Consider the following 11,483-nt stretch of genomic DNA (forward strand, 5'->3'; position numbering starts at 1 on the left):
TTTCCCAATCAAAAGGTTGAGGTAATGAACAGGTGAAAAATTCGCGCAACTTTTGACTGTATCTCAACGCCCTAAATACCTTACCAAATCAGTGAAAGAATCGTAATACTAACATTCCCACACATATACGGAAGTCCTATACAGACAAAATCCAGATGCACGGATGGACTGAGGTCTATACGAAAGATAACTGGTTTTATACCATAAAGTGGTGTCAAATGTAGAATTAAGAACGAATCAAGCAATCCCATATAAACATAACAGGGCTAAGTTTATTTTAAACACCATCACTATTGAAATACGTGAGCGGCACTTCGTGAACATCTTTGTAAAGAGCGAAACTATGGCCCTCCGGCAAAGCCATAAGTCGAGTACGCAAGTCTGGCAATTAAGATAAAACGTCCTAATTTTAAGTAAGTACTTGAAGTCCTCTAGTGCTGTATCCGCTTTCTGTTCACTACTTTATTTGTTTCTTTGTTCGTTAATTGAAAGTTCAACTGCACAGTGGTTACGCTTCGTTTCTTTCGGTGATTCATTAGCGATTCACGTTTGCCAAAGTAAAGTGTAAACATGACGTTCTCTTGAAATGCATGCATGCGTCGTCGAATCAGATGAAGTAAACATAAACCTTGGACGAAAAAAGACGGACGTTTCTCTCTTATCACCAACAGTCAACTCGTTCGAATTCGTGTTTCGGCGCATTTAAGCGAAATGTGTTAAGAGAAACGAAATGAAGCAAGTTTGGCGTTCGTTTGTTTTCAGTTGCTTTTCGTTATCAAGATGGCAGTTCATCCAACTTGCAATCTTTATCAGCTTCGTTTCAGTTCAATACTCCTATCATGTACAGCTAACCACTCGTCTTAACGACGCACTTGCTAGATTGGACAAGTTAGAGAACTGGATTAACAGTAGAAGTAAAGAACAGAAACAGATGAAGCCTGCACACATGAAGGCAATTTATGGTCATTCCCGTAAAAGGAGGAATTTGAATGAGGGACAGATTAACAAGTTATGGGAACGAATTGAAGGCTTGGAAAATCGGTGAGTAGAGAATACCATTAAAAAAATTAGCGAAAGTTTAGGATTAGAAATATTATAAGGAACCTTGAAGCGTAATAGTTTTTAAATTCAATCCCCAAGTCGCCTGGTGCCTGAAATAATAGAAGTAACTATATAAAGCAAACACTTATGAAAGTAATTCTTGTAATTGAATGTTCTAGTATTGGGTGCGTGATTATCATGGATTGTGTGAATAGAATAATAAGGCTTAGTTGATTTACACAGTCACTGAACAAATTCACGCAATGTTGTCTCTTCTTTTCCCTTAAGCAGTATAAAACACATTTACATGTTCGAAACCGATATTTTGATTCTGTGCGGATTGTATACTGACCTCACTCGAAAGAATAAACAGGGTGAAACACCCAAAAGAAAAATCTCGAATTGCAGTTAGTATAAAACTGAGAATATTCAGTTCAAAAATAATAATAAGTTAACAAGAGCAACAGGAAGATGTGCTGCCAAAGAAGTTTCAGCTAGAATAATGGTCCCACCATAAGAATGCACTCCGTGAACCAGACAGCTTCAATATAGTGCACGATTGACTCAAGTTAACTGAAACAGTAGACATGACAAGCCGCGTTCCAAAAGGGTGGGTGTTCTCATATACAATTGATGCAGTGCCAAAACTAACAACTACTTATCACGACCTTTTTTTTCTGGGTACTTCTCTTGTCAGTGATCATGAGCCAAAACTGTTCTGATGCTATTACACGAGCAGAATAGCCAAGGCTACAATAGATAGCTTCAAGATTGACAAAGTTAGAAACCGTTGTAAAGAAAAAGTATGTTAGTTATTTATTGCAGGAAATGTACGTTTTTTGCATTTCCCTATATAAATTATTTAATTACACTGCTAGATTAAAAAAAAACTAACACAGAATTTGCCTTGAAATTAACATGGAAAGATAAAAATCCAATGAGGATTGATGATCCAATTGAAATGATATAGATAGTTCAAGAACGCTCGTGAATAAACTGCAGTTTATATTCGTGAACAAATTAGTGTCAATCACGGTTGGGCCATAAGCATTTTGGCTAAGGTGTCACTAAGGTTTATTCCGTGGGATGCCTGTGGCACTCCCACGGTAAAAATCCGGTTCGGTTGTACCCAACTTTGCAAAGCCAGCCAATAGGATTGCCTAAAATCTTTATCGATTAGCTCTTCTTCCAAGCCGACCAATCAGATTGTACAAAATCTGTATCGATTTTTAATCGATTTGCTTCCTCTGAAGAACGTTGAAATCAGAACGTTCCTTGCCAAATTTGTCGCGCTTGAGTTTTCCCACTCGTGCTTTAGGATGGCTTGTTAACCAGCGAAATCCTTCGGGATACTGACAAGCCACGAAAGGCGACCTAAACCAAATTATTTCTTTCCTTCATGATTCCTTTTTGTTTAGGTCTAGCTTTTTCATAAGGTTTTAGGAGCGTCTGGTTGCGGGCCATGATTTCCGATAGATTTTTCTATTCGGAGTTCGCCAGTTTTTGCCGAGCACAGCTAGAGTTCAGTTTTTTTCTTTTCTTATCGAAAACACGTTGACGATGGGAGGTTAAATCGCGTAAATTTCAACTCGTGCCCTTGACGATTGGCGGTGAAATCGCGAAAATATTGTCCTCGTCGATCGACGACTCGCTTTCGGCATGGATTGGACTTCTGGGTGGGACACGGATCGAGGAGTAGACCTTAGTAAACTTATTATACCTTGGAATCAGGGATAATCATTGGAACTAAGTTAACTTTGAGACCTTGGGAACACATTGCAATCAATTTTTAACCGTATCAAGAGCATCTTGGAATATTAAACTTTCATCTTGGATTAAAACATTGGAACTTTATCGAACATTAAACAAATCGGACTCCCGCAACGCGGTCGTCCGATTTTGTTAATCACTCGTATGATTACAGACCGAATTGGACTCCACTCAGTCCTGTTACCATTACTTATATGGCCACCACCACGACGAAGGACCGAAGCGAGAAAGTCAATGAAGGCGATGGTTTTATAATTACTAACCAAAGATTAGGGAAAACAGCTTAATCAGAATAATTAAGAATATATATTGTGCAGTTTTCATGACGAGATGATCAACTGTGCATTAAAATAACAAAAAAATAAAAATAACTAAATTATAGATAAGAATTACATCATGTATTGTGTATAATATCAAAAAACCTAACCAAGAATAAAAAGCCTTACTAAAAGAAAGGTACGTCTTTAAAAGTTTTCCTAAAAAAAATTACATACATTAGTCGTGTATAGGTATTAAGTAAACCTAACTAAGAATGAAAAGCCTTACTAAAGAAAGCGCCTTTAACATTTTTTTTAAAGCGTCAACAGATTTGGCCATTCTAATTTCCAGAGTTTAGGCGCCAAAGCAACGAAAGCACGGCTGCCCAGGGTTGTTAAAATTTTAAAATTCGGGTGAGACAGCAGTGTTCCGTCGTCAGATCGCAGTCTACATCTTGATATAACTTTTGGTACATTACCTTCACACGACCACAACGTGAACTTCCTAATTCCACGTTTCATCGAGGAACTAAACGCAAGACAACTTTTTGTCCCTTTATGTTATTTTGTCTTATTTTGGAACTTGGGTACGGTACTTTAAAAGAGGTCAACTTAAGGAAACTTTGCCAACGTTCAACTAACTGAACTAGGTGGAAAATTAGCGATTTTTCAAGACCACGTGATGCATATCATTTCAAGTGACGTTTTCAATGACTTCGTCTTTGTGGTTGCTTAATTAATTGTACGTTCATGAGCTTATCCACTAGGTAAATATCTGTTCACACTGCTATCAAAATAGCCCTCTTGGTAGAGATTTATATCATAGACGTCGAGAATCGGTGTAACCACACATGATTATTAGCAACATCTGCTTGCAAACATCGTTGTAGTCATAAGAAAATTCATCTACAGAAACAAGTAAAATAAGTTACCATCTCCAGAATGTTGGAGTAAGCACATTCATACTGCTTTTGCCTTGATAAAAGATATATATAAAAGGGTCAAAGAGAATAGAAATAATATGAAAGTCTTTCGGGAAGAATCCAGTTGAGGTGGTAGTTTTGAAATTGTTGCTTAAATCCTGGAGAAAATCAAAACTATACAGTATAATTATCCACTGCTGTTTTCACATTGGTTTTGTAGTATCACAGCCTCAAACAATTTCACTGTTACTGGCCAGGGAGCATTCTGTGCCCAAGGATCACCAGGAATAAATGGTATGCCGGGTAAAAATGGAATACCGGGTCGTGATGGGAAGGTTGGAATGCCAGGAAGAGACGGTGAGCATAGAGTCATTATTTCTGTTGTTTTTAATTAAAACTGAACTGAAAGAACTGGGTTCACTTCCAAGAGCATTGCAGACACGAGATAAAATTATAATAATCTCGGTTAGCTTTGTTCTATTGCTGCAATAGGCAACGTATAGATACATTTTATTGGTTTGAGTTTAGTTAAATTGCTAGACCAACTTATTTCATACTACTGGTAAATTGCTTAGTATAGAAGAGCTGGTTGAATTCAGCTCAAAGCAGTAAGGGAAACTCAGGATTGATAAATCCTGGAATGCTGAATTTTTTTTCCAGATCTTTTCAGTGAAAGGTTAGAAGAAGTAATTAAAGTTCTCCGTAACACCATTTAAGAACAATCTTCTTGATCATACCCTAACACTGAAGTACCTTCTGCTTGCCCATAACATAGTATCCGTGTTTATTAGTGTAGGTAGAGATGGTACCGATGGACGGCATGGAATACCGGGGAGAAACGGAATCCCAGGGAGGCAGGGACTACCGGGTAATTACAATTACATTTTGGTTCTTGGCTTAATATCTTTTGAGCCCCGTGTAAGGGAATCCGGAAAATTTTTGTTCGTAGAATCCGGAATCTGAGTAATTTTTTGCTTGTGGAATCCGGAATCCAGGGCTTTGGAATCTGGAAAACGTACAGCTCAAGGAATCCAGAATCCCACGAACAATTGAAATCCAGAATCTAAGTTCCACTGAAAAAGAATCCGGATTCCAGTTCGTGGAATCTGGAATCCACGGCTTGGAATTCACAATCCAAGACTGCCTTAAATGAGGTGAATTTCTTGTAAGGCGATAAGGCCTGTATGAATCGTACTGGTTTGCCACTTGTTCCATGGGATTTCTGATTCAGTAGTATGTTTAATGTGCATTGATTATCCGTCTATGAATAGTTACTAACCGTAGTTTGACTGCAAAATAGCAGAAGCACGTTCATAATACTGCGGAGAACACCGAATGGCAACAAGAACTACTGTATTGAAATCCACTAAGAAAGCAGAAACATCTACTCATTTTTAGAAGTAAAAATTTTTACGGCCTTACAGTGCAAGCCATCCCCTAATACCGGTGAAAACACTCCCTGATTTGGCCTAAACGAGTACGTCCACTGAACAGGATAAGGTTGTTTGAAGGTCTTGAGTCTTGAACAGGGTACACAATTTCACTATTTAGCCTCTTGAACGAGGTTGACGATGATCGGATTCCACCTTTAGTACCGATTTTTTTTTTCCGAAAAAAATCTCATTACTCAATTCTATATGCGAAACGAAATGAACCAAGGTCATTAAATGAGGTCTCTTGTCTTAAACGGAGTAGCAAAATGAACAGTGGGGGGCTTGAAAACATTACAGTCAAGAAGACTTTAGCAGGGACTGATCAAACAACGTGAAATAGAGTTTAGTTGCGATATTTCGACTGGCCAATCATGATACCAGTCTTCATCAGGTTTATTGAGATATCACGAATTCACAGAATATATATGAACTTAATTAAATATGACGTGGTATGGTGTGGATATGGGGAGCTTACTAGTAAGGAAAGACGTTTGACGCACGTCAACCGGAAGTGAGGCCTTCTCACTATACATATGCCTTGACGCTAAGAAATTTGTATTGCAAAGTTTCTTTTCTCTTATAAAAACGATTAACCCGAGACTTTCAACCAAACCACTGCCCAATGATGCAAAAAGTCCACTTCCGGTTGACGTCCTTCGCTCAAAAACGCCTTTGCTTAAGCTCCCTAATATCTATATGTCTTTAACATGGTCTGGGTTTAAAGGCCTGGCCAGCTCATCTCTGCACAAACTTCCCTTGAGTGTTTCGGGGGAAAACTTATTTTGTTTGTGCAACAAAAAATAACTCTTGCTTTCAACGATCGCAGTTTCAGTGCAGTTCTTCAAGATTAGACTGTGAAATAACCGGGTTTCAATTTACAGAAGGTACTGTAGCAGGCTTTGTTTCGTTTAAGGTAGAGATGGTGCTACAGGCCCTAAAGGTGAGAGAGGTCATAAAGGTCACAAAGGTGAACAAGGCCCACAGGGACCGCCTGGTGATCCGGTAATCTGCCAAAAGAAACCCGTTACAGAGGAGTCTAAGCAAGCGACTTCTGGAAGCACTGTGTTCATTCGCTGGGGCCGTAGCGAGTGCCCTGCTGACAGAGGGACCGTTCTGGTTTACGAAGGCACGTTAGTTCATATATACTTTGATTATTGCTCTAATTCTCAAAATCACACAAGCTTAAAGGGGCTATGTAACGAGGATATTAAGGTTTTAGCTCAATTCTGTGCTGAAGACATTGCTTTAGTTCTTTATGTGTTTAATCCGTACACAAAATCCTCCGTTAGAGATATGAGGTAGATACCAAACAAATTCCACCAGGAACGGACTAACCATAACATTTTGGGCGTGATCTTTCCACGTTCAGCATTTAAAAGTGAAAAACAAATTGGCCCACTATTTCAAGTTTCAATCTACTGAACCTATATTCATCCTTGCATCCGTTGCAGTAGACGATGGAAAACAGATTCAATGCTTAAATGAAGTCTTGAATAACAAAACTGTAAAACTGGATAATGATTCAGTTGATGCGAAGACAGATTTTAGCTTTTTGAAAAGACATTAGATAACGTGACATACTGACATGCTATAAAGAGAGGTTAACTTTTTTACTTTGTAGTGCAGAATTTACTTCTCAAAAACATTAATACCCCCATTTTTTGAGATACGAAGGGTTTGTCAATCAGGAGTTCTAGTGATTAGACGCCGTACGAGATACCAATTTATTAGGGGTTCATTTCTTCAAATAGATTGAAGTTAGTCTCATGGCAAGTTTGTTAAGGGTGTGAAATATCGTGTTCGAGGCGGCATGTGCTAGGCCCTAATATAAGCTGATTAATTTTAGTGTGCGTTCCATTAGGATGATCTGACATCAAGTGTTTGAAGATCACTCGCTTTATAGCACATCAAAGAAACTGACGAATCCAGCCTGGGAAAGGATTCATCGGCTCTTTTGATGTACCATGTTCAGAGCGGTCTCGGGCCTGTATGACTGTATGATCCCGAATAAACCCACCCTAATAAGAGTTTAGAAATGAACACACAGACCAGAGAGTAGAACGACATGCAGACAGAGACAGACGGACGGACGGGCGAAAGGACAGATAGACGGACGGACGGACAGGCGGACGGGCGAAAGGACAGATAGACAGACGGACGGTCAGACAGACAAATAGCCGACAGATGGAAGGACGAACGGACGGGTGAAAAGATAGAGAGACAGACGGACAGACTGACAGAGAGACAGACTTACTAAGCATTTGGCGATAAACTAAATATCCCTGTCTATTTTTTATTAAGCTAGGTCGAGTAGCTGGATGGCAACCAAGGAGTAAAGGAGGAGGAGTCAACTACCTGTGCATGCCTCTGAGTCCTGAGTATACCAAGCCCGCCACCCCTGGATTCCAACCGAAAGCATCCCTCTTCGGTGTACAGTATGGTCAAGTGGACGATCTTTTCCCACCAATCCCAGGTCATAAACCAAACATAAGCTACCTTGGAGTACCCTGCGCTGTATGCCGAGCGGAGAGAAGAGGATCCCTTATGATGATCCCGGCCCGTAATGTTTGCCCTACTAGTAGGTGGACCCGCGAGTATATCGGCTACCTTATGACAGACATGTCAAACAGTACCGCCCCAGATTACATCTGCGTCGACGCGGACGCGACTGGAGTTAAATTAAAGCACAACGAAAGACATTCTGCAAATTCTTTTCTAACTTCAGTTCTTGGAAAGTGCGGTGTGCTCCCCTGCTCAAGCTACGAACCGAACAGGGACTTGACTTGCACGGTATGCACCCTGTAGGCGAGAAAATTGTTCCTCTGCCTGTCTACAGACGTGTACTTGAAGAAAAAAAAAACGAACCTCTTGCTATTGGCTTTTGCTAATTGTGAAATGTCTTCGCTTCCAAAAACGGAAGCAGGGGCGTATCGTCAAAGTTTGAAAGTGTACGCAAGAATGCCGAATCAAGACACTTAATAGTAAGGTTGTCTGGGGCTTGCTTCCCAAGAAAAATTAAAATTTAAGGAAATCGGAAATGCCATTTCCTGCGTTTTCGAAGGTGATTTTCAGTAACTATATACGAAGGAAAATGCGGTAGTTAGCTGTTTTTTTTTTCTTTATATCTAAAGTTATCGGTAAAGTACAGTATAAACGGAAAAAAGTGAAGCCATCAACGAGGTTTACGAGGTTTGTTAATATCGGCGAAGGCCGAGACGTCTACCTTTCAGACGGGCAAACGCTGTTACAACACCATCAATATCAACGTCCATGTACTTACAAGCGTAATGCGAAACATTTATCATTCATTCCGATTTAGTGGTAAAAATGCTTTTAGAAATTTAAAAAAAAAACATAGATTTTAGCTGTACGCACAAGCGTATGCGTGTATATGGACGTTACGCTCCTGGGAAGTAATAGCCTCCCACGCAGGCGTTTTTAGGGGAGCTCGTATTTCGTCCCTCCCCACAAACGTAATAGAGAGGAGTCAAACCTTTGCGACAAAAGGCAAACGTGAAATTCAAGTTTAGAATGTTTTCAAATAGAAAATGAACAAACACTTTTCAAAACCTACAGTTCTGATGTATTAAAATGGTGTGAAACCACTAATATTTGGAAATACTTCTACAGAATTTGTACCACGTGACCCCGTTTTCCCTTACAGTAAACGACAAGTAAAGGGCAAACGTGGTCACGTGGTACAAAATTCTCGTTTGCTGTTTTTTACCGTAAAAGTGACTCTAAATCTCTCTAAAACCAATTTTACTTTAAAAGCGAAAAAGAGTGGAGTAATAAAAACCCTAACAGTCTTAAGGGAAGCCGAGGTAAATAATCTAAATGTACCGTCACTGTAAATGCACTAACCCTTCAAAGTTATCACAGGTAATAAACTGAATGGTGATGAAGCCGGTCAGACTTGCCTGTTCCCAGACCCTCTATTTTTTCTTCAAAGTCCGCCGAACGAGCGTGATAAAAAAAACAAAAACTGCGAGGAATTTACTGACCTTTCTCGCGCTCCGCGCTCGCCGATGTTTTCGAAAAGAACGAAAAGAAACGTCTGTGTACAGGATAGTCAGACTTTGTTATATGCTTTTCAAAACTATTTAAGGCTTGGCCGTACCCAAAATACTCTGGGTGCCAGAGGCTTTTCATGCGCGACTTCCGGTTTCGGTTAAGCCTTGCAGCCGACGAAGCTCCTCTTCGCATGCGAGAAAAACCTCTGGTACCCAGCTTAGACGTGTGATTCTTATTGTCACATACTCAACTTAGTAATTTTGCAGCCTTTTTATTTCTCTGAGATCTATTGGTGTATGAGCCCTTGCGAGGATAGATGAAACACTCTACAAAGTGTTACATCGCTTGTGCGTCTAGCTGCGATATTTTGCAACGCCAGCATTTGTTTCCTCACGAAATGATGCCTGAGGAACGAGAACAGAAATTTTTTACTGATAATCTGTTACTGTCCAAACCATGGTGAACGGCCGAAACAACGCTAGCCTGCAGTGCAGGCGTTTTCTTCGGGCGCCCGAATGTTTTTGCTCGCGAAAGCGCCATGTCGAAACTCCATAAGAGAGGAGGAAGTGGAGCGAGTTGCTATTTCTACTCTACCGCCAAAAATACGCCTGCAGTGCAGGCTAAAACAAGGCAATCAAAACGAACCCTATCAGAAACTAGCATTTCTTTAGGGAATAAGCATTTATTGATACCTATTACAGTAACTTATATTATTGTAGTTTATTTAAACCAGACTATAGTCAAACCACGTAAGCATTCGATCGTTTCCCTTTATTTCCTTCACCATACATAAAATTAATTGTAACCCATTATCCTGTTCTTAAGATTTCAAGGAGGATGGCCAAAAGCTAAGTAGTCCTGTCTGCTTTCGCTCGTTCAATTATTGCGGGTAATCACAAGATAATTCCTCCTCAACCCAAACGAGACCGGGAGGACAGTCTTCAAAGTAAGTAATCCCACCAACACAGCGGATGTATCCGCTTGGATCGGTCGGGTCTGCGTAGAAACCATCTTCTTTATCATAACAAAAATCTGAAAAGAGATGTGATTGGATTATTCAGTACCTATAGATGACGTTTGCCATGGTTAGGTAGTATTGGCTACATTTAAAAAAAGAAATTACCATAATAGCTCAACGACTAAGAGATAAAATTGATAATAATAATAATAATAATAATAATAATAATAATAATAATAATCACTATTATTATAATCATTATTATTGGTCCTTGGTCTCCCTGTGCGTAAGGGGAGGCCTTGATTTTACAGATCCTGTAGTGACCTCATCTTCTGAATTCGAAGCTTCAATCAAAGTTACTAATCCGCTAGTGAGGCGTAGCCTACAAATGCCTCAGAAATTCGAACACTGCAACTAAGCACACGAAAACAAAAAGACGACTGTCTAAGTGAGAGGCTGGACCAGCTGAAGAACCCCCTGTCGACAAAAGCTAAGCTAGCTGTTGAGTTAGCTACAGAGAAGGGATCCTCAAATAAGCTGACCGTGATTCCCCTAAAAAGAGCTAGATTACAATCTGAATAAGAAGGAATTAAGAGATGCAATCAAGTTATGGTACGACTGGGAAATAACGGACACGCCCATGATCTACTCATGCGGTGCTCAATTTAGCGTGAATCACGCAATGGTGTGTCAGCGCGGCGGATTCATTATCCAGCGCCATAACGAACTGTGCCACTTTGAAGCAGAGATGCTAAGGATGGTCTGTAAAGATGTGGAATTAGAGCCCGTCCTTCAGGAGGTCACTGGGGAGAAATTAAATCATGGCGCTAACAAAGCCCCTGATGCCCGTTTGGATATTCATGCTTGAGGTTTTTGGGAGAGACAGAGATCTGCATTCTTCGACGTTCGGATGTGTAACCCTAATACAGACTCTTACAGCGACCTGACTCCTAAGCAAATCTACAAGAAGCATGAGAACGAGAAGAAGAGGCAGTATGCGGAAAGAGTAATGGAGATCGAACAGGGAACTTCACTCCCCTAGTTTTCACGACCACAGGTGGAATGGCGGATGAGTGTGCTAAGTACC

At 40.1% G+C, this 11,483-nt stretch overlaps 1 protein-coding gene across 3 annotated transcripts; it reads left to right on the forward strand.

Annotated features, from left to right (window-relative positions):
• The first annotated feature begins 462 nt into the window (after positions 1-462).
• Positions 463-8,386, forward strand: LOC140937318 (uncharacterized). Of its 3 annotated transcripts, XM_073386865.1 has the most exons (5): positions 463-1,041; positions 4,212-4,348; positions 4,788-4,859; positions 6,338-6,550; positions 7,730-8,386. In XM_073386865.1, exons 1-5 carry the CDS (start codon positions 731-733, stop codon positions 8,227-8,229), a joined length of 1,233 nt encoding a protein of 410 aa, XP_073242966.1. In that variant the 5' UTR covers positions 463-730; the 3' UTR covers positions 8,230-8,386. The 3 variants fall into 3 exon arrangements, with proteins under 3 accessions (XP_073242966.1, XP_073242974.1, XP_073242982.1); XM_073386873.1 differs by lacking the exon at positions 4,788-4,859; XM_073386881.1 differs by lacking the exons at positions 4,212-4,348; positions 4,788-4,859 and having other exon boundaries at positions 6,342-6,550.
• Positions 8,387-11,483: the final 3,097 nt, after the last annotated feature.

This window comes from Porites lutea, chromosome 1 (assembly GCF_958299795.1).
Source record: "Porites lutea chromosome 1, jaPorLute2.1, whole genome shotgun sequence".
NCBI lineage: Eukaryota > Metazoa > Cnidaria > Anthozoa > Scleractinia > Poritidae > Porites > Porites lutea.

Excerpts from the sequence above, each read along its gene's own strand:
- LOC140937318 (XM_073386865.1), top strand. The coding sequence starts at position 731 with ATGAAGCAAGTTTGGCGTTCGTTTGTTTTCAGTTGCTTTTCGTTATCA. Across the intron at positions 1,042-4,211 it reads ATTGAAGGCTTGGAAAATCG|TATCACAGCCTCAAACAATT; the intron begins GTGAGTAGAGAA and ends TTGGTTTTGTAG. Across the intron at positions 6,551-7,729 it reads GACCGTTCTGGTTTACGAAG|GTCGAGTAGCTGGATGGCAA; the intron begins GCACGTTAGTTC and ends TTATTAAGCTAG.